Consider the following 22,859-nt stretch of genomic DNA (forward strand, 5'->3'; position numbering starts at 1 on the left):
CACGGGGGACCCCGCGGCGGCTGCCGGCAGGCAGGTAGGAGCCCTCCATCCGCCCCTCGCCGCACGGGCCCTCGTCCCGCTGCGGCTGGGATAACCGGCCCCGGGGACCGGCCTTCCTCCGCAGGCCGGGGACTCGGCGCCGCTGGCACCGTGCCTCGGTGCACAGAGGATTTGGGTCACCGCGGCTGGGGATTTGGAGCTGCGGGCTCGGACGGAGCGGATATAATCCCTCCACGCGCGGCACGGAGGGCTGCTTGGAGGTACCGCGCCTGTTCCTGGCCGTTCAGAGCAACAGAAGAACATGCAAAAATTGCCTTTTCGGAGGTTTGAGCCAGATGGACGTTTCTGGGAGCAGGGCCTGAAGGGCAATGAGCAAGCCTGGGAACGGGCAAGTCGGTGCTGGTGGCAAGAGGGCTCCCGGGCCTGCAGAGACACTTCACCTCCCAGCACAGCATGCTGCCGTGGTCCCACGTCCCGCTGGAATTCGCATTAGGACCATTTTTGGGAGCCTCGAAAGGTTTTACAAGCGCTATTTTCTGTGCGTCTCTATTACAGCCACTTCCAGTGCATGCGCTTTAGGGGCAGATACTGCAATAAACAGAAAGCACCTGAAATGACTAAAATCAGCATTTCTCTGCCTGAAAGTGTTCTGACTTGCAGCTCTTAGCACTTCATTAGCTAACTGGGGAGAAGAAGAGGAGGAAAAAATAAAAAAGGAGAAAAAAAAACCCCACACCAAGAAGCCAAGAGGGCCAGCCCTACCTTGCTTGGATGGTCACAGCAAGAAGACACACGACAGCCCCATCCCAAAGGGGCCTGGCTAGAGGCAGGGACCCCCCAGCTTTGCTTGGGAAGGGGCTGAGGCTGGAGCTGAAATGCAGCCCCGGGCTGTGCCCAGGGGTCCCAGGTGGGGCTGCTTGGGGCAATTAAAGCCTAATGGGGCACCTGGGGCCCCGATGGGCTCGATGACAGTGTGGTGGCAGCCAGGAGGTGCCAACACCGCTCAGCCCAGAGCCAGGCACCACCCCAGAAGCGGGCGCGCGGGCTGCTGCAAAGCATGGCGGGACCTGTCCCGCAGACGCGGCCCTGGAGCAGGAAGGGTTTTGGCAGGGGAACATCACACGCTCGACCACGACCGCGGAGCCCGGCCGAAATAAGTACACGCCACGCCGCGGGGTGGGTCGCTGCATACGCTCCCGTTTATTGTTAGCACACCGCACGCCTCGCTCTTGGCACTTGTTTTTAGGTTATCTGTTTTTTTTTTTTTTAATAAAAAAGTGTGCATGCTCACTGGACATCGTGCTGCACACAGAGATGTGACGAGTTCAGCGTTCAGCATGGGGTGGGTTTCTTTTTTTTTTCCCCTACCTTTATTTTCTTTCAAGTGTGGTCAATGTAGCCACTTTAAAAACAGACAAATAAATACAAAAAATACTGTTAAATAACTGCACGTGGCTTTAGGAGTGTGCCATGAGCTCCTCTAACAGATGCACTCAGGGGAGAAGGGCTGTTTTTGTGGGTTTTTTGTTTTTTTTTTTTTTTAGTTTTGTTTTAAAAGGACAGTATTTTTTGTTTTTAATATACTAAAGACTAAAATTCAGTGCAATAGATACAACTACAGTGCAGGTAATTAACTATACAAAAGTCATCCTAACCATGTACAAGCCTTTCTTACAGTTGCTATAGAAACTATACCTTTGTATCTGTACCTTTTTGTATACATTATACAGTGTGAATATACTCCAAGAATATTTACAGTACTTTGCTTGTGAATCAGAAACACTATAACTTAATGTCTACTATTAACACCATTGAACAAAAATATATATATATAAATATCTTCCAGTCTATGCACAGAGCAGGAAATGTAGGTATCCAAATGATGAATTTCTGTGAGTCCGGGACTTCACGTGGTAGCGATGGGCAGGTTTGCTGTAGTGTGGGGCCGTCGGCCGTGCCCGTAAACGCAGCGCTTCGGCTTCTCGAGGACGCCGTCGTGCCGGGGAAGGCCGAGGCTGCCGGTCCTTTCTGCTGTTTGCCACCGGGTTTTCCGCAGCGAGGCCTCTCCCCGCTCCCGTCTGCCAGCACCTCGCGCCGCGCTTGACCGATGAGGCAAATATTGCCAGGATTAAACCCAAAGAGAGGCCCTGCCCTCCTGGCGGACGGCCGCTCTGCAAGACGTCACCCAGAGCAGACAGCCAGCAAAAGAACAGCTAATTCAGGCAAGGAAGCATGTGAGACCGGAGACAGAGCCCTCAACTAGCAAAGCCGGGGAACTACTGCCAGAGACTGTACAGAGGGCAACGGTGCTCTGCGACCTACTACAGCACTACTGACCTTTCCAACCTCCTCCTCGGGAAACACCGGGGCCCAGCGCCCGACTGCGGCCGCAGAGGAGCAGGGCTGTGTCTACGGACCTTCCCGTCCTCGGCTCTGCCCCAAGGCTCCCCCCGTTCCCGGAGGGCAGGGAATGCCGATCCACGAACCCACAGCAGGGGTTGAAATCTTAGACTGCTTTAAAAAATAACTCGTTTAAAATCTTTCTTTAAAAAAAATGCTTTTTTGTTGTTTTAGACTTAGTCAAATTACGTGATTTGTTTTTGCTATGATTAGAATGTTAAAAAGTTTCCAGCTTTAAGAACTTGCGCTATGTGATTTCTCGTTAAATAATCTATCACTTCGTTAAAAAGGGAGCTGCCCTCCCACTCACCGAAGCTGGAGGACACTGCTTGGTTGGTTTTAAAACATTAGTCATTGCTTCTGAATCTATCAGCTTTGAAATACTGGACATAAAACCAGCTAAAATCGTTCCTAGCAAAAAATATGTCAGTCTGTCACCGATAAACCAGGCGGCCAGTGGGGAAGTCTGGAGAAGGAAGGTATGCACGAGAGCCAGACCCCCGCTCCCTCCTTCCTGGTTTCTGTACAAGCATTAAAAACACTCAGGAGAGAAGTTAGGAGGCTCGGAGGAGACGGGATGAGCCGTGGGCTGGTTAGACCTGGGAGTCGGCGCCCAAGCTGTGAAACTCATCCGGGGTCTTGTCGCTCTGGCTCGCGCCCCCCTGACGGAAGCCAGACGCGATCTCGTCGAAGGTCCGGCCCTTCGTCTCCGGCACCTTGAAGTAGGTGAAGATGAAGAAGAGGACTAGCAGCACCGTGAAGATGATGAAGACGTAGGAGCCGCAGAGTTGCTGGAAGGAGAGAGAAGGTGAAGCGGTGAGTGTGCGGCGGAGCTAGCAAAACCCAGGTGCTTCGCTGCGTCTGCTGGAGCGCAGCCATGTCTGCTAACCAATTTTAGGGACAAAATGATGCATCACAGCCTTGTGACGTTAGGACTTGTGATCTAGTGACTGCCCTGCCCCCACCTGCTGCCTAGAAAATCAGACCAGCCTGCTACAGGACAGAGTTTCCCTTCAGTCTCCCAGATCTTGCCCCATCCCCGTTGGTGACCCTCTTCCCTAGGGGTATTTCCCAAAGAAAGCTCCCAGCAAATCCAAATCCTAATCTCAGTCCCGGTTTGGGGACTCCAAATCTCTTCCAGCTGCACGATCCAGCTGCCCCCGGTGCAACGGGTACGGCTGCGTGCGCATCCTCCCCGGCCCTGCGCCCCCGGGAGCCAGGCGGAGCTGATTACCGCGATGTACTGGAAGCCCATGCCCACAATGAAGTTCGAGGTCCAGTTAGACAACCCGGCGACCGCGAAGGCAGCAGGACGAGGACCTTGGCTGAACAGCTCTGCCACGATAAACCAGGGGATGGGGCCTGGACCGATCTCGAAGAAGGCCACGAACCCAAAGATGGCAACGATGCTGAGGTAGGACATCCAGGGCATTTGGTCCTAGTCCAAAGGAGAGAGAGAAGGTTGGTAAGCGCTGCTCAGCTGGGCTGGGGATGGATGAAGCAACCACACAGATGAGACTGCAGGCAACAGCGTGGTGCTGACAGAAGCCATGAGGAGACACGGTTTCTCCAGATTAGAGACCGGTTTCCGAGACCCCCACTGCCCAGATCTCTGACGGGACCACTCAGCAATATGCCGTCATCCCTGCGAGGAGGAGCGACTTCCTCCTCTTCAGCCAAATCTCCCCTCAAGCAATCACAGCAAGGGGCAGTGCCCTCTACCAACCCTCTCCATCCCCAGGTGCCCCCCTCACTCACCAACAGTGTCAGGGCAATGGTCATGAGCACCGCGCAGCCCGCCATCCCCGCCAAGCCGATGAGGTGAAGGGTCCTGCGTCCGGCCCGCTCCACCACGAAGAGCTGTCAAGACAGGGGAGACACATGTCCGTCAGCACATCGCCAGGCTGGGGAAAAGCCCCCTTCTCTGCCCAGGACCCACCTTCCCTGGGAGCGCCTCGCACGCTCGCCAGCCTGAGCCTGCAAGTGCTGGGAGCCTCCGTGCAAAAGGCGCTGCGCAAAATTGCAGCTGAATGCCACCGAGGAGGACACAGGGACAGCAAAACGACTACAGCAGGCTTGCTGTGCCCAGCCACTGGTGCACTGGCAGGAGACAGCACTGCCTCCTTGTCTGGGGAGGAGAGGGGCTGAATTTGGTGTTAACTTAGCAGGACACTTCCTCGTCGGTGCTTTCGGCCAGCACCTCCAGGCAGCTGCTCCGTACCCTGAGGTTGTGTCCCGGGCACGCTTGCTCCGGCTGGCCCAACCCTGCACCAGCACGATCAGAGCCGCTGGGGCAGCCGCGGTGGGCCAAGACTCACCGAAACAACCGTGAAAGCTGTATTCACCACCCCGGAGCCGATGGTGGCGTAGACGGGCTGCTCCACGCCTGACTTCTCAAAGATGCTGGTGGAATAGTAGAAAACCTACAAAAGGGAGAGAGATGCCATGAGGAAAGGGGTCAGGGCGCAGCTTGGGGCTGGCACTGATGCAGAAGGGATGCCGACTTGGACCCAGCAGGATCCACGGCTCTCGCGCCTCGGCGAGACAAGCCGACCCACGGCACCTGGCCAGGCAGGCAGCCCTGCGTGCGCTCCCCACCCCGCACTCACCGCATTGATCCCCGAGAGCTGCTGGGACAGCTGCAGCACGATCGCGATGAGGATGGGCTGGCGATACATGGGGGAGCGGAAGAGCTCCATTATAGTGACCTTCTTCTCTCTCATCATCTGCCGGCTCTCCTCCTTCATCTCCTGCAGGTCGCTGCTGACGTCCGTTGTGCCCCGGAGCTTCTTTAGGACTGAGGGGAGAGGGGGAGGCCAGGTTAAGAGCAGTTGAGGGCCCCCGCACACAGTGGGATGAGCTCAGGGACGGGGTCACTCACCACTCTTGGCTTTGTTCTCCTCGTTGCGGTTGATCAGCAGGAAGCGGGGGCTCTCGGGGGCGAAGGGCAGGATGATGCATTGCAGCAGGGCAGGGACAAAGATGAACCCCAGCAGCAGCGGCCAGAGCGAGTCATTTCCCATGATTAAGTCCAACCCAAACACCTGAGAACAAGAGGGGTTGAGCCACGTGAGTGCAAGAGGGCCTTCCTTTCCCCCTTACCCAGCCTGCAATAAACTGGATCCAAACCCACCGCTTGGGACACCCATGGGTGTCCCCATCTCGTAGCACACCTAACAGAGGGACATACAGAGTCATGCTGTCTGGGTGGCCCTGCAGACACCACGTCCTGATACTGCACATCCCAAACACAGCTTTCCTGTGCCCACTGAGCCCTAGATCTAGCCCTTCTGGCTCCTTCTGAGCGCCTGTGCCAAGACACAGCACGCGCAACGCTGTGCTACTGCACTAAACCTCCGCCCCCGCAGACACCGGGCTACAAGGAGCAAGAGCCATGTCAACATCGTCGCTAGGGCAGCTCTGAGCCAGGGAAACACTTCCGCTCGCAGGAGCATGACACCGCTCCTGTTTGCAGACCCACAGCCTCATGCTCTCTTTGACTGCCTCCTCCGAGGGCTCTGCAGATCCAGAAAGGTGTGACAGCAGTAACAAGGACAGGAAACTCCAGGCAATTCTCCGGAAACGGCACTGCAGCCGGCACGGACAGACCGCCCGGGTGGCGCTTACCTGCGCGATGAGAATGCCCAGGACGATGCCGAGCTGGTGGAAGGTCCCCAGCGCGCCCCGCAGCGCGGTCGGCGACACCTCGCCCACGTACATGGGCACGAAGCCGGTGGTGAGGCCGGAATAGAGGCCGATGATGAAGCGGCCGAGGATGAGCATCTCGAAGGAGTAAGCCATCTTGGAGAAGCCCATGAGGACGGCAGACAGGAAGGCGAGAGCGTTGGACATCAGCATGGAGTTTCGCCTGGAGAGGCGAGGAAGGAAGGTGGTGAGGACCACGGGAAGTGGGTGGTGGCAAAGCTAAAGCGTTATCGAGAGATGCTGTTAACTGCATGAACCCGAATGTCAGTTCTTGGCAGGAGGGAGGTGTCCAAAGCCTAGTCATGGACTGCAAGCAACTGCTGACAGCACTGGCAAGAGCTACAATAGCGGGAGCAGAGGTGAGGAACAGCACAGCAGGGGAAGCTGCACGTGAAATGGAGGCAGTTGGTCCATTCACCTGAGCTACGTGATGTGCAAAAATGAGAAAAATATCACCAGGGAGACAACGGTGTCACCCTTAAACCTGAGGTGCATGGAAATCAGCCCAGGAAAGGCCTTCCAACATGGTTATTGTTTGCATCCTTGTGAGGCTGAGCTAGAGAACATTTCCCATAAGGAAAAACATCCAAAGCCGAAGCCAGCGAGCGTAAGCACTGCATAGGGCTCACAACCGGCCTACACAGCCCTTGCGAAAGCGCAAGGCTCCAGGCAGCTGAGCAATGGAAGTGCTGGCAGGGCTCATTAAGAGAAGAACGATGCTCCCCTTTGACAGCAAGACAGTTAAACAGATGTTGCCGTAAGGACCAAAACGCAGCACAGCTTTTGACGCAAGCTGATTTGAAACAGCAGACTTGGAAGAGGCTAACAGAGAAGCTATTAAGGGACGGACTACAAGCGCTTGGCTTGCATGAAGGGCTCAGCTCTGCAGCAGGCCAAGCCTTGGAGAAGGCAGGGCAAGGACTTGCCAGCTCCCAGAGCAGGTGGTGACAAGCTACTGAGGGTAGAGGAATGGCCTCAGGGGCAAGGCATGAACCACCGAGCCCGTTCCTGCCTCCTGCAGCTCCTGTTGCGTGAGGGGGTGACAGAGCTGTTTGAGGAGAAAACTGCGGCAATAACACCATGGGAACAGCTCTGAGGCAGCGCTTTGCGTGGCCCAAAGGGCCAATGTGGGTTTGGACCACCGGGGGACAGGGCTGCCCAGGTCCCACGTGTTTGGTGCTTACCGGCCAAAGCGATTGACAAAAAGTCCCACGGAGAAGGATCCAACCATGCCTCCGACGGAGAATATAGCGACGGAGAGGGACCAGAGCGTGGTGAGCGTGGCGGGGCTGATGGGCTCATCGTATCGGTACAACCAGGTACGGTTGTAGAAGTCTTCAATCACCTGCAAGGGGAGGGGGGGAAGAAATCAAACCACAGGATGAGACTCACTAACCGCAGCCCCACATTCACGCTAAGAGACACTCGCTGGTGTCTCCTGTGGATAAGACCGTGCCAGGCTGCGCTGCTAAGCTCTTCTCATGTTTACATCCTGCCCTGACCACGCAGACGCCTCCGTGGCACAGCATTTCTGCTAGAAGGACACGTCTGAGGCTTCACATGTGATGCTGGATGCAGATCTACCAACACAACCCTCAGCAAGCCAGACTCCAAACATCACCGAGCACAATTACAAGCCAAAGCCTGCCCGGGAAGGCTGTGGCACACCTGAACGCAGGTTTTCCTAGGCTCAGTCTCATCACAGGACCAGCCTTTCTCGCTTGCGCTGCAAGAAAGGGCTCATCCGGCTGAGAGATGCACAGCTACGCCCAGGCCCGCTTTTGAAGTGGAGCAGATACCACGCTCACTTGTGGTGTCCGGCCCGGTGTGTCAGCCCAGACATAACACCCAGACCACACTCACATGCTGCTGCTCACAAGGGCTGGGCGTTAAACCTGGCATCCCACTCCACCAGCTGAAACTCCCCTTCCAGTTTCGGTGGGGAACAAGGTTCCTCACCCCACTGCAATCCCACCCCGTGGGCAGCGATCCTGCTAGGGATTCAGCGCAGATGTCGCAGCACGAACAACTTGGTGCTGGGACCACCTGGGACCGAAGCATCTTTGCCGCTGGTGCTCAGGCTAATACCAGAGTGGAGAAAAGCGTCCTTCGAAGCGAGGAGCTCTACCTAGCTGCTAACTGCGAAGGCCTCCTCCGCTGCTTCTGCTTGAGATCTCATCTGCATCACCCGGGCCACAAATTCCTAGGCCTCAGCCAGCCACCTACAGACGGCAGGCAGCTTCCCGTCGCCCCAGCCACGAGGCTTGGCCCGGCTCTTCCTCCATCACGAGACGGTGTGTCATGGAACAAGCCCGGGTTTGCAGGCATGCTCCGATTAAACCCGGCGCTCTTTGCCGCCCAGCTGCAGGCCAGCAGCGGGCTGAGCACGCCACTCCGCTCGGGGAGGAAACGCCACGGGATGTGCGGGAAAATGCAGCCAGACAGGTTCTGGTCTTGCCCCGCCGAGGCTCCGCACCAGCAAGAAGCCTCTGAAGCTGCCGCAGGAAGGTCGCGCTCCTCCCCGGCTCACCGAAGGCAGACAGGACGCGTCGGGCACGCAGAGCGAAGGAGAGGGCGAGCAGGGTCTCCGTCCTCGAAAAAGCAGCGCACGGGGCAGCGTACCAGAAGGGAGGTGGACAGAGACACCAGAAGAAGACAGCAGAGTTGTCCAGGCAGCTGGAGGTGGATGAGCACAACCCCTATCCCCCTGGACCACCCCTCGTACTTCTTCATTTCTAGTGTTTTGCTGCAATACTGGTTCTGGTGCATGGCTTGAAGCCTACTAAGCAAAACCCAAGTTTAAAAAACAATCTCCTTCTTTTTCCCCTATTTACATGTTGCTAGAGCTTTAATTTAGTAGTAGCTGCTAATATTAACAATGGCTGCATGTTCTTAATTACTTCCTTAGCAGAACTACATTTTTTATATATATACACACACAATTTTCAAGAAACAAAGTTTGCAAAGAGCTTCAAGGCAGTGATCTGGAGGTGAGAAGAGCCCCTTCCCAGGACAACGCTCGCCCATGCCTGAGACACAAGCAGAGGGCTCAGCGATCACTGCTGCATTTATAATCACTGCTTTTGATCTCCTCGAGAGCTAATGCTGCGCAGCCAGGCTGATGCGCCATCCTCACCTAGGGGAACTTGCAGACGATGGGTTACCGGCGCCCGAGTTGTGGTACCGCTGCTGTAAACATCCTCCCCTGCTCCCCCCCCCCCCCCCCGCAAATTTAAATATAGCCGAGCAGAGTAACCTAACCTCCTATTTTAGGAAGTTTGGGGCTGTCTCTGCAAAACACCCAACATTGCTAATACAGCAACACTGTCCCTGTTAACAGAAAAGCAGCTCTGGTTGCAAGGAACAGATTTCACAAAAGCAGGGAAGCTCCTGTTAGACATAAAATTATATATTTTGATGTCTCGGCTGGCTTTGCATGCGCTCCACTACCGGACAGGAAGCGAGCAGAGGCATTCATGCGAGTGACGCTACAGCCCTCAATTAAGTGTTTGCACAATCAGTTCCAGTTTTCTAGCACTTCATCATTTTGTTAACTATAAGCAAGAGCCCTGGCAGAGGCAGCACAAGAAACACAATTCGTATCATGTGCTTCACTATAAGTTTCAGTAATGTGTTTTTTTTCCAGAGTTGTTGCTTTCACAAAGCCCCCAAATTCTTAGAATTTCAAGGCTTAAATGATTTCATTTGTCTGTCTCTAGGTCACCCCAGCCTGCTTTGCCTCGAGGTTTTGATGTTTGGGCTTTTCCTCCTATCCTAATGTCACCAAAACAAGCAACTGCAGAGCATTAATTATTTGTAGTGCAGGAGTGCCAGTCGCACAACCCCGCTGCCTCCAGCGCACCGTGCAAAGCTGGCCGGCACCCCAGCCGGGCTCGGATGCCATCTCCTCACTGCACGCCCTGGGAAACGGACTCCATTTCTTCGGCCTCCTGATCTGGGAAAAGAGCTCGAGAATAGCCTGAAGCCCACTAAAACACATGAAAACGTTGCTAGGGATATGGATGTTCAGCCAAACACTGGGAGCAAGTGTTCAAAATATCAGACCGGACAGAGAAGGAAACAAGCCCATCTTCTCCACCAGGAATTAACAAATTGCAGTCAATTGGCAATTTCTATAACAAATATCAGCAACACGCATGCTAAAGATAGGGGCAGCAAGGGGATGAGGGATACAGCTCCATAGGCAAAGCCCTGAGCTTTATCAGCGCTTGCTGCCAATCCCCATTTGGGCATGCACACGTGGATTTTTGTTATCACTGATGGCCCTGATTCATTGCTTTACTGATTCCAAGGAATGGCAAATAACCAGATTGCAAGAGGCCACTTTGGAAACGCTCTCCAGCAAGATCCGAGCTCGGGTTCCCACACTTCTGCGAGCGCCAGGCCGTGGAGCAGGGCCAGCCCCAGGCTGCCACCCCGCAGGGAGGCTGTGCAGGGAAGCGGTGGTGGTGACGTGACGCTGAGCTCGGGCCAGCCGGAGCCCTGATCCTGCCGGGAAGACCTCGATGCTCCCGTCAGCAAGATGGGACAGCTGAGCTCGTCTCCTGCCCTGCCTAGAAGCTTAGCCAAAAGCCCCGAGGGCGAAACCACCTTTGACTAGTCCCAATTTATCAGGGAGGGAGAAGGAAGTTTTCTACATTTTCTCCAACTCCTGCCCCAAAATCTCCCCCTGGGCATCCAGGGCGCCCAGAGTACAGCAGCACCCTGCCCAGGCTCTCGATGGGTCAAGCAGCGACTGCCGAGTTGAGGGGGGCCATGCAGGTCCAAAAGCTGGGACAGCACCTCTGCCCCCCTCTCCGAGGGCTTAACACAGAGCCTGCCAAACCTTGCACCCTCTCAATTCCTCCCTACCTACTCCAAAAGCCGCCAGCTCTCTCCAAAGATCCCCCTGGAAGCAGGAAAAAAATAAAATCCAAGCAACTGTTGATGCCCCAGAGCCAGCCAGGTCACCACGGCCAAGGCCTGGTTTGCTCTGGGCTGCGGTTTTGCTGTTCCCCCTCTCCGCACTGAAAAAGAGCCAAGGGGTTAAACAACAACAAAAAATACCCTCCTCCTGGCACCATTTTCTTCTATAAAAAGTACTGAGGGAAACTCCAGTGTGATCTGCTTTTTGGGAGGGGAAGAAGAGATTAAATACCCTTTTGAGTTTAGAGTGAGAAGTGCAGAATAAGAGGCCCCTCACACTAGGGGAAAAAAAAAAAAGTCACATTTCCCAAAGGGGCTGTTCTACCTCAGTCTCTCTCCCTCACACCCTTTTCCTTTCAGTTTGAAGTTCCCCACTCGTTTCAGGCTTTCAGGCCGTTCCCTCCGCACTTCAGCTCTCCTGACGCCCCAGAAGGAACAGAGGCAGCTGTTTCAGCAGAGCCGGGAGCACTATATTAAGAGGACCACAATTTGGGTGGTCGGCATGCAAGAAAGGCGGCTTTCTTAGCTTGTTTTCTGAACAGCAGCCAGCCGCAGGAGGCTGCCGCAAGCCAACGTCACTGCGGTGGCTATGGCGGGGAAAGCCCTCCGCGGGGACGCGAGCACGGAGCCCGTCTCGTGCGGAGGGAGCTCCGTGCAGGAGGGATGGGGAGGGCAGGCGCTAATCCCTCCTGCTCCCCCTCCACGCTAAAAGCATTAATCCCCATGCCCAGAGCATCCTGCTGCCCAGGACAACATCCATCCTGCCTCCCCCGGCACTGCTGGAGCGTCCTCCCGACACGGAGCAGGGCCTTGGCCCCTGCCCGCAATGGGAGCGCCCCAAACAGCTTCCCGGGCCTGTCCTGCATCCCAGACAGGTCCCTGGGAAAGGCAGGCAGAGACTAGGTGCTGCGTGGACATGTCACGGCTTCTCCTTCGTGGCTGCACATTGCCCTGTCAAAGCGCAAACCGCCAGCAGCGTTGAACAGCCCCGGCAGCTCACAACAGGCCGGGCTCTCGCAATGCTGAGATTCCCCTCGCTTCCGAGCTGAAGCCACCCCCTCAGTGCGGCCCTTGCCAAAACCCGTCCAGCCTGGCCCTGCTCCTCCCCGAGCACCAAGCTCCGTGGAAAGACCCTGCGAGGCAGCTCAGACCGTCCCACCCCACATCAACGAGATGAGCATCTCCCTCCCTAAGAGGGCCCGAACTCTGCCAGACGGGCCGCAGAAAAGCCTCGCGGCCATCAGGAGAACTGAGACACAAGGAAAAGAACCGTGTCCTCGTTCCAGGCCGAGGCTGGAGACATGCAGGTAAAGCACTGATGCAACACGGTAATTACAGAGTCTGCTGCGCCAGGTCTCCGAGCGTGCAGCTCCGTCAGGAATGTTCCTCCTTACGAGGCTCAGGAGATGGGGAAGCAGAGCAGATGCCAGAAAACCGCGTCTCCAAACTCTTTTAGCGCACTGCTGCTTCAGCAGACGCTGCTGCATCCAGTCTTTGGGATAGGTGGGCAGCAAACGCTGCTTTCTGGTCTCTGCCTTGCCCTCCTGCAGCCCAAACACTAGCACTGCCAGGACTTGAACAGCCCGCAGAAGCCATCTCCTACAGGCCCCATCTGCCACGTCCCAGGCCAAGCCCTGCAGAGCCCGCCACAGCTCGACCAGGCACGCTTCGCTCCCCGCGTCCTTGCGCAAGAGCTGCCCACCCTGCCCTGCAGCCGTCGGGCCCCTTAACGCCAGCCCCGGGAGATTTTGCAGCCCATTTGCACATCCTGCCAGTAATAGGATTAGTATTCTTGTGGTGTGAATTCTGCCTTGGTGCTTTTAGTTATCTGGGATTGGGCACCAGATGCTTTGATGTTTTAATTCTCTCTGCAGCCCGGAAAGGGCTGGTTCTTTCGAGGTGAGCAGCAGCAGTTAGACCCTAGTTTGTCTTTCAATACCTTAGCCCAGCAGGTATACTTTGCCCAGGGCATGTTATGAGCACAACTTAAGGTTTCTGAACATTCAGTTTCTGCAGGTCTTCAGAACTTCAGAGGGCTGTGCAGTTCAGGGGAACCCGAGTTTCTCCAGGCTCCCAAGCACATACCAGATGCCTGGTCACCAGGGGGTCCTGGCACCTGCTAGTCACAGTACAAGAAACAGCAAATATCTGCTGCTATTCGTTCCCCTTCCCCCACAACCTGGCATTCCTGAGGCCTTGTCACCTCACCTTGCCTTTCCCCAGCCCCAGAGTCCAAGTCTATCCATCCTCCTTCCAGGGATTTTTTTTTTTTTTAATCTGACACCTGTGTTGTGCCCCCACAGCTCCAGGTGCCCTCACCCCCTTCCCTGTCCCCTGCATACCACCAGCTAAGCAGGACCTTCAGTCTCCCTTCACGGACCCATGCAAGATCCCAATCTCCCACTGAAGACAGGTACTTCTGTGCATTGCCACCTCCTCAGCTGGTCCGAGTCCACCCTTCACTGGGCCTGGATTTAGTGGAAAGCCCTGGGATAACCCCAGAGCCTGGGGAAAGCGGCTGCTGCCAGTCCCCTGTGTCAGGCTCTTTTCACAAGGTACCGCCAGCAAAGCGCCCCGCGGGCCGGTCCTGCGAGGGGGCACGTTACCCCAGCGAGGTTTCCAGAAGGCCTCGGTCATTGCTTCACACTGCCGAGCAAGAGCCGGTCCTGCCTTTTACCTGCCCTTGCGGTCACCGCCCTGCGCTTGCTGAGTCAAGGGTGACGGAGCCCAAACCGCCCCGCACAGCCGCGGCAGGGCAGCGCAGGAGGGCGTGAGCAGGAAGAAAGGCGGGTTATCCTCCAGCCGCGGCTCGGGAACCGGAGCCGATGCCACAGCAGAAGGCAGGGCAGCGGGAAGAGGGTGGGAGAGCTCTGCACACACAGGTTTGGTGCACGCTGCTCCCTTTGAGGTGGGACAAACCGAGGCTGCACAGTCCTGGCAACCCCAACCCAACTCATCGGTATTTCAGGGCCTCCCAAGTGTTGCCTCCACCAGGGCAATAATAACCTACCCCCCAAGGCAGCCCACCAGGGCCGTTATCGAGATGTGAGGCCACGTGGGTGAGCACTCCCAGGCTGCTCACGCTGCAGACCCCTCCGCTGCTCGCCCCGCGGCTCCCACGGCGTGCCCGAGCGCGTCAGGGCTCCGGCTCGCACCACTTGTGCGAAAACAACCAGCTCCTTCAGCCGCCCATCTGAGAGGTCACTGCCCCCGAGATGATTAAGAGCCTAATTGGCTTTGAGATCTTTGCTAAGGCCGAGGTTAAAAGCTACCCAGATCCCACCCAAAGAGCCTTGGCTTCCTGAGCATATATTTGTTCCCAGAATTCTTCAGTAAAATGCTAAGCGAAGAGGAAACTAGTTCTCCTGGGAACACAAGAGCTAAGTAACTCCTTAACAAATCCCATTAGAGGCGGTAAGCTGCCTAACAGGATGTACTATTTTAGCCGGGCTCATAGTGGATGCATGAGGTAGGCGTGTTTGTTTTCGAGCGCGGGGCCATGTTGAAAGAGGCATGTTTTGCTACAGCAACGCCGCTCTGTACCACGCACATTGCCACGCTCAGGCTGGCACACGCAGTGTTGTGTGTCCATGCTCACGGCTCTGGTCGCGTTGTGCCTGCTGCTGTGACAACAGGCACAAGCGGCCCGGAGGACAGCGGGACGCCGTGGGCGACCCCGTTTAGCTCTCACCTTCTGTGGGGCGTTGATGACACCGGTGTTATAGCCGAACTGCAGGGAGCCCAGCACTGCTCCTCCCACTGCCAGCATCAAGCGAGCCGTCATCTGCGGGAGGAAGAGGAGAGAGAGGGGATTAGAATTGGGGGCCCAGGTGTCCCCCCTCTGCCCTGGACTTCACCAAGACCAGTTCAGGAGCCCATGCTCTGCCATAGACAGGCTTCCCCACACCTTTCACCAGCCCTGTCCAGACGGGGCACCAAATCCTCTCCCAGGGAGGCACCATGCAAATACCTGCTCAGACCAGGGCAAAGAGGCCTTCCCATCCACAAGGCAGAGCTCTGCCACCTCCCCTCAGAGGTCAGAGCTTCCTCAAAGTTAGAACATCTCCCATCATCTCAGTCCCACCAAACCCAGGCTTTAAAGTTCAGAGAGAAGCCAGACAGGTCCCTGCCTGGCTTGGCACCCTGCTCCCCACCTCGCAGGCCTGGGACCCCACCACACCTGGGGAGTTGCTAAGTACAGGACACGAGCCACAGCAACCCATGGTATCACACACTGCACAGGCCAAGCAACCTGAATATCAAATATACCTCCGACGCTCAGACATTCTCCTTTACAGAGCAGTTCCCTTAAGGCAGGATTATGCTTCCTTTGCTTCTCCCCACAGGAGCAGAAAAAGAGAGGAGGGATTTCCATAGCCTCACAAGCATCAAACGCTCAGCGTCTTGTCCTCTACAAGCCTTCTTCATATTCACTCCCCCAAAACACACCAGTTATCTCATCTGCTAGCCCTGTGCTGTGCTACACAGCGATACCCAGCAAGACAATTTTGTACTCAGAAGGGACAGTCGGTTGCACTCACAGGGTCTGTACCGAATTCGGTGACAACTGGATTTGGTCCTTCGACCTCACACGTAGGCAGATGGCCACAAGAGGCCCCTCTCCATGGGCCCGTTTCACCACTGGACAACGTGCCCTGAGCAAACTTTGAAGTTGGCCCTGTTGAGCAAGGAATGGGTCCAAATGACAACCAGATGGCCCTTCCAAACTAGATTAACTAGAAATACTCAGACCTATGTTTTAGTTGCACGCTTTGCTCTAGAAAACAGGTGGCTGTAACCTATAAAGTCACATTGGGAAAAGCAGCTTCACAGAGGAGACTAGAGGGTGGCCTTTCTAAACAAAAGGACTTAGCCTGTTAACACAACCCCTTCCCAAGTCCAAGTCACCTGGAAATAGCAAGAGCAGCCTCTGGGCTGCCTGCTGACTCAGGAAGGTAGGGGACATCTCTTACCAAAAGCCATGCCAGCCCCTGGGACGTGCCAGCCCAGTTGAGCAGGGCCTGGCTGTGCTGCAAGCTAGACAAGCACAAAGAGGCAGAATGCGGGATAAGAGACAACTCGCTTCTTTCATGATTTTTTTTTTTTTTTAATATATGCAGTCTAAAAGCACTGTTTTGGGATTCCAGGAATTTTCTGCCTCCAGACTCAGACCCAAGGTCTTATCTGGGCCTGCAGCAGCCCATCTGACAACCCCAAGTCACCCCACGTGCCACGTCCCCCCACGTGACACGCAGACGGACCACAGAGACTGCATGCAAGAGATAGGCGCGTAGACAAAAGTGCCGGCGATATGCCCAGCTCGCCCCACCGGCCCACCGTGCCCAGGCCCCGTTTGATCTGGCCGTTGGATGCACAGCACCTCTCGGGGCTGTTTTCGGGGCCGTGGCTCTGCCTCTTTTGATCTTTCTCCAGAGTCCCCAGGCGCAGCGGAGGCTCTGCGCTCCTGCTGGGCCGCATTGTAAGGCTCTTCCGCCCAGGCACTTGCTGGCCTCCTTGTCCTTGGACTTTGGACAGAAAACACTCCCTGTTTGTTGACCAAGGAGAGAGGAAAGGTGTTCCCCACAAACATGAGGACAGCTGAGCCCCACCGTGGCACTGAACGCCCTGGTTAAGCCCCAGGAAGGACCAGCGGGATGCTGCACATCAGCTCAGGGTCACCGCAGACCAGCGTGCCCACGCTCAGCAGCGCTGCCCATCCTCGAGGTGGAGATGCCCCAGACGGCATGGTTCAATCATCGCTAACAAAGGTTTGTGTCAGAGCCTAATTCACAGTTACTAAGCAAAAATCCCCGCGTTTATACAACGCCTCAGTGCCTCTGGCTATTTGGCAAGCCCTTGCCCACCTCCTCTTTCTCCTGCTTAAGCCAAAGCAACAATCACAGGCTTGTTTCGGAGCAAGGTCAGGGCAGGCCAGCACTTGGGACACCTTCGTCAATGGCCCAATTATCCCAGGCAGGAGATTTTCCCGTTGCTCGGCCTGGCCGTGGAGCCCTGAGAACTAGGATTCGATGTTCCCAAGTTTGGTTAATCAGCTTTGGGATATTCACGTGAAGTTAAAGCCCCTTCTTTTCTTTGAGGGCTCGGCGCTCTTTCTCGGAAGCGAGGCTTGTTTTGGCGGAAGGGAGGCCTCGCCGGAGCGGCGCGAGCGCTTTGCCAGACCCCAGACAGTGCTCCCTTGTCAGGGAGGGCCAAAGCCTTCGCTGGGGCCACCGGCACCCGATTTGGTGCAAGGGCCCCGCTCAAAGCCAGAAGCCTGGCCACACCAGCCGTCTCGTTTTGGGAACAGACGTTCCTTGCCACGAGGCTGCCAGGAAGGACCCGCAAGCCATGTGCTGCAGAGGCTTGCTTCTCCTTTCATCTCGGCCATTGCACTTCTCTTCAGGTTATCTCCGAGCACCGTGCGCAGAGCAAACCGCTTCCTGCTTGCTGACACAAGTGTCTCCTCCGCTGTCCTGAAACAACCCTGGCGGTCCTTTACTCACGTTCACGCTCACTCTGTGACCCTACGACTTACTCAGCCAGCTGCACATCTCTTTCCATTCACATCTCAGCCCTGTCTGCCCACAGTTGCCTTCCCTGCAGTTCTCGCCTCACTTTTTCTCTGCCTCCTTGCCCTGAAGCACCTTTCTTCCCTTGCTGTGGCCCCCTCATTTCCTTCACCTTCTGTTTTCCTACAGAGGGGGGAAAAAAAAATCCATGTTTTAACTGCCAGATGCCAAATCTGGATGCCTGGGTTTCATCAGCTTTGAAACCCCATCCATGATGCCCAGTAACTAGTGCTACCCAGCAACATTTATCTGGACGCCTCAGCCAGGTCTGCCTGCCAGAGCACGCAGCAGGACCGGAGCAGGGACCATGCACCGGCGTCCCCGTATCGCGATGGGAGCCCCGCACATCCCACGTCCCGAGGCCTCCTCACGTCCCCCCAAAGTCAGCCCTGAACAGCAAGTCCAGCCCTGGCTGTCCAGCTCAAGCTCCCAGCGTAGGAATTTCTCCGCTGGATTACAAAGCGGAAAGCTTGATCTCGACACAATCGCTCTTGCGATAAGGGCTCTCCAGATCTCCAGCAGCGTCCAAGGTACGTAATTCACCGGCAACAGGGTCGGAGCCGGCTGATCCGGGCACTGCCCACCCCGGCCTCCAAGGCACCCTTCTCTGCAGGGAGACGCCAGCTCCCACCGCGGCTCCCCAGGTCACGTCGCAGGCAGGTAACGTGCCACTTTAAGGACACAGATGCCATGTAACCCGAGCACGGTACCTTCGCAGCTGCCTGCCTCCCTCCCAGCCCCTGCAGCAGCAGGGAGGCCATTTTAAAGGAGCCGAGACTTGGTGCCCTCATACTTCTCCACGCACCATCACCTCCATCCTGAAGCACAGCAGGTACCACCTGAACGGCCCACGGAGGCATCCAGGCACCCCGATGCCTCCCGGCACATTAACACCATCGCCCTCAGGGCTGCTACAAGCTGCGGGGCAGGAATCAGCCCTGGGTGAGGAGGAAAGCCCAGATCCAGGCAACTTAACACTTGCCCAAACCTCCGGGCTTGGTGTTTCCCGGAGCCAGCCCCGGGCCCTCGGAGGCAGCCGGCCAAAAGGAAGCACTAGTCACAGTGACTCGAGGGCAACGGCAGCCGAGCTGATCCAGCCCAACCGGACAAATCCAGCCCTTCGCAGGGAAGGTCGTGTCTGGCTCCCAGCCCCTTTTATGGGTCGTTTCATAGGGCTCCTGAGCTCCCACCACCCTGGGACCTTGGAAGCGACAGCACAGGCAGCGCGGCCGGGCCCTGGTGCTGTTTTCAGGTGGAGACCGGCACACCCAAATGCTTGTCGCCAGGGCATGCCATCCCTCCTGTAAAACACAGCTCGGCAGGGGTGAGATTTCACATAAATTCAGCTGCAGTTTAGCAACCAAGCTCGTACCATCCCCTCAAGCGAGGCTGAGCTCCTCACGGGAAGCGAGGACCACGCTGCTGCTTTCGCTATGCGTTCAGCAGTTCCCTAGCAGTTATTTTTAGCTAGATCACCAAAAACAGGACTGAGGGGGAAGTGTGATGAAACCACGGACGTAGCAGCCTCTCTAGCTGCATCTGATCCCACTTTGCTTCCCAGGCATCTTCGACAAGCATTTTGGTGCCAGGCCCACCTAAACCCGATACTCCTTAAATCGCCAAGGCTGGCGCAAGGCGAGGTGGAGAGGCAGCACATCCTCACCCCAGCCAGGATCTGGCAGATACCGAGAGGGAATATATTCTCAAATATGAAACACCGACCAGCAGTAACTGGTGCTTGCTGAACCCAGTTCTCCTGCCAATCCCGCCTCTGTGCTAACGGGGAATTGGGAAGTTCGCTGGGAAGAGTGGCAACAAGACCCTGAACCGCCTTGGGAAATAAAGCCAACCCCGTTAATTAAGGGCATTAATTAGGACTGGCCCAGGCACAGCAATTCCATTTCACAAGCAAGCAGGGCGGGTTTGGCACTTGGTTTTGCTGAGCACGTCTGACAAAGCTGAAACTCTTGGAAAGAAAGTGCCCACTTCAGAGCAAGCAGCAGCTCTCCCAGCTCCAAGGTATCCTGCACAAATCCATGAGTCTTTGCAAAGAGCCCAAAAGGGCTTTGCTCCCCAAAACCAGTGGAAAACACTGGAAATGCAAAAACAAGCTGCATTTGAAAGCCTCCCAGGAAGAGCACTGTTAGAAAAGTTTGTTTTGGTTTTTCCCCCCCGCCCTTTCCTCCCAGAGGGTGGTGGTTTTAGCCCTGCCGGAGAACACCCTCCTCCTCCCCGGCGGGCAGGAGCAGAGTGGTTAACGCCAGCTCCAACATCGAGGAAGGCTTTAATCGATGCCCAGCTCCGGCGGGGTCCAAACGAGCAGGAAGCAGGCCAGCCGCGCATCGCGGCTCTGAGTCACGCCGTCGCAGCGCGGCCTGTTTGCCCAGCGAGGTTTTATGAAAGAGCAGCGACGGCCCGCGACGCAGACGCCTTATTCAGGCCGGCACGCCAGCGCGAACTTTACTCCGGGAAGATTGCAGGTGGTAACGTCTCCCGACACGAGGGTTTTGCCGGTTATTTGCTAGTGCTGACGCAGCCGAGGACCGAGCGCTTGCACCAGGATGCTGAGGTGGAAGGGGAGAAAAGGGGACATGCAGCCACCGCTTTAAGCTCAAGGAGCAAAAGCTCCAAAGCACACTGCCAACATCTTGCAAGTGTTATTTTACCAAACATCCGCATAAAAAGGACTTGATCCTCAGCATTTCACATACCTCAAGCTATGGAGAAAACACATGTTTCACTACCCGCATGTGCGATCTTTGGCAGATGCTTTTAGCTATAGGTTAAGAAATGCTGCCAGTTTAAAGACAAAGCAAACTTACAGGCACAACAGACCCTTTGCTCTGTCCTTTTGGAAAGTGTCTCCTTGGACAAGAAATAGCCTGGCCAGGTCACTCGGCTCCTACCCCTCACCTCCACTCTTGTTTTCAGGCACCAAGCACACCCTGATCCGCAGCCGGGCCAGCAGTATTTTGGCTTTAGCTACTCCATTAAAAAAATAAAAAAAGAAACACTCAGGCTGGTGAGCAGGGAGACGCCAACTCCCATTGGCTGCTTTTCATGGGAGAGCCCTGTAAAACCGGGCAGCAAGTTCTGGTTTTTAACCCCTCATTTGGAGCTTAGCAGAAAACAGCAGCTTTGTGCAGCGCTTAGAAAAAGCACTTCCCTTTCTCACTTCTGAGCAGCTACTTTTTTTGAATAAGCTTCTGTACAGCCTATTCAAAAACATCTCACTCTTTTTTCCTGCTCAGCTGCTACTATAGGAAACTGTTACACACGGCAGGGAGATAACCTTTCAACCGGTGACTGCGCTCAAATCCGAACTGCATCCTCTCGGTGGCTTTGGCTAGACGCACAGTAAAAGTTAAGTTTTTAAGTGAGCGTGCAAGTTTAGTGTTAGGGATTAGTTTAGTTTGCTGTTTCTGGCTCCCTTGGTTGGGGGAGGACAGACGGACACCGGGAGAAGATACTGGAGAGCGTCATGGGGACCTGACTCACGCTAGGCTCAGCCTAGTTTACACCTGCAGCAGCACGTCCAGCCCAGGCTTAGCTCCATCCCCCAAACCAAGCACGGGCTGCGTCAGGATGCCTTCGCTTGCCCTTATCAGGACACTTCATTTTCTCCTCCGGTGCCACAGGATTCCTCGGGAACGCCTGTCTCACAGAATAAGGAAGTGAGTAATCCATTCAAGAGCCCCGGGAGGGAATTTCAGGAAGACCCACGATTAGAAGAGGCCATAAAGATAAGGCACGTAACCTGTCGCAGCGTGACATGTCTCGCTTGAAGAGGCCCCGAAAGCGGCGGGGCTCTGCCTGCAAGCTGCTGGTGGGGACCGAGGTCTGCGGGCAGCGGGGGCACCAGCCGGCGCATCCGAATTCGACCCTAACGTGTGCTCAGTGTCTTTCAAATCAAGTCTGAGGGAGCAAATCCTTACTCGTGCGAGTAATCCTCCCCACGCCGAAGCTGCCAGCAAGGTCAGCCCCAGCACGGGTGCGCAGCCCGCCGGCGCTGCGGCACGGCTCCCGCGAAGGTTTCGGGTGACGAAACCGCTGCTAACCACTGCCCGGGCAGAGAAGCTGGCAAAACGACAGCCTTTTGCTGGGCAGAAAAAAATAATAATAAACCCTTTCTCCAGCACAAAACAGTCCCATAGGTGCAACACTGTCCCCAGCAACCAGCCATAGTGTAAGGAGATCCTTTTCCCTGTTCAAACCCAAATGCTTTGCATGGGCCGCAGGGCAGTGGGCAGCTTCCCAACAAGCTCAAACAAGCATCTCGTGCAAAGCCAGCTCCCCTCTGCATCCCTGCTCCGAGGAGGCTCGTCCTCTGCAGCCAATGGAAGCAAGCACTCGGAGGAGGTCCTGTCCCGAAAAGATGCACAAATCCTCCCCTTTCCGCCCTATTCCGGGGAGCCGGAGCCCAGTGCAGGGACGCGGGCAGAGAGGCAGCCCCGCCGCCCGCCCGGCACGTCCCACGCCTGCCGGCACAGCGTCACCAGCACGCGCGCGGGGAGGGGCCGGCGGCACGCTGAGGACATGCAGACAGCCTTCCTCCTAATGGAGAGGCCGCCCCGCCGCGAGAGACGGACGCCGCATCGCCTTCCCCGCGCGGCCTGCGGCCGAGAGCCGGGCCGTGCACGCACGCCTCCCCGCCGCGCCGAACGCCGCAGCTCCCGGGAGGCGAGGGCGGAGGAGGCCAGCGCTCGGAGATAACACGGGGCTTGCGTTGGCTCCCGGCCCAGGAAAAGCTCCCAACCATCCCGTGGTAGTACCTGCAGAAAAAGCCACATGCCAGCCACTTCTGAGCGGCCAGCACGGCCGGTGACATGCGCCACATCACTGACATTTATAGAGGGGAAGCAGGAGGGCTTTTTTGCAGCTGGGATTAGGCAGGAGAGGATAAAACGCTGCTACCTGCCTCCCAAGAGCGCTGCCGGGATTAGCCGGCGCTTGCAGAGCGCTGGAATTACCACGGCTAAGGCGCCTCCTGCAAAAGGAAACTCGGAGGCAGAACGGGACTTTCACATAATTATTTTTTAAAGAGGTTAACCGGGGACATGGACAAGAGCTCAGCTTTGTAACCAGTTAAATAAGTCTTTGCAGCAAGCTTCCTGCACGCTTTCTTATGCAAAGGGCTGGGAGGACCCCAAGACAGAGGCTTTGCCGGGCAGGAGAGCAAAGCTCTCCCCACCCCGTCTCCTTCCAGCCCACGTCCAGGCTTCGGGGGCCCCGATCCGCCGCGTTTCCAGACAGCCCAGG

At 56.2% G+C, this 22,859-nt stretch overlaps 1 protein-coding gene across 1 annotated transcript in view; it reads right to left on the reverse strand.

Moving 5' to 3' along the window:
* Positions 1-1,176: 1,176 nt before the first annotated feature.
* The window catches only part of SLC2A1 (solute carrier family 2 member 1), a 24,300-nt gene continuing 2,617 nt past the window's right edge, over positions 1,177-22,859 (reverse strand). The window contains exons 2-10 of the mRNA XM_064525659.1: positions 14,723-14,815; positions 7,290-7,450; positions 6,028-6,268; positions 5,282-5,444; positions 5,010-5,197; positions 4,719-4,823; positions 4,159-4,260; positions 3,635-3,838; positions 1,177-3,191 (exon numbers count right to left, since the gene is read on the reverse strand). Coding sequence (XP_064381729.1) covers positions 2,994-3,191; positions 3,635-3,838; positions 4,159-4,260; positions 4,719-4,823; positions 5,010-5,197; positions 5,282-5,444; positions 6,028-6,268; positions 7,290-7,450; positions 14,723-14,815 — 1,455 coding nt within the window. The 3' untranslated portion in view covers positions 1,177-2,993. The remainder of the gene's footprint in view (positions 3,192-3,634; positions 3,839-4,158; positions 4,261-4,718; positions 4,824-5,009; positions 5,198-5,281; positions 5,445-6,027; positions 6,269-7,289; positions 7,451-14,722; positions 14,816-22,859) is intronic.

The sequence above is a fragment of the Dromaius novaehollandiae genome, chromosome 24 (assembly GCF_036370855.1).
Source record: "Dromaius novaehollandiae isolate bDroNov1 chromosome 24, bDroNov1.hap1, whole genome shotgun sequence".
NCBI classification, from domain to species: Eukaryota; Metazoa; Chordata; class Aves; order Casuariiformes; family Dromaiidae; genus Dromaius; species Dromaius novaehollandiae.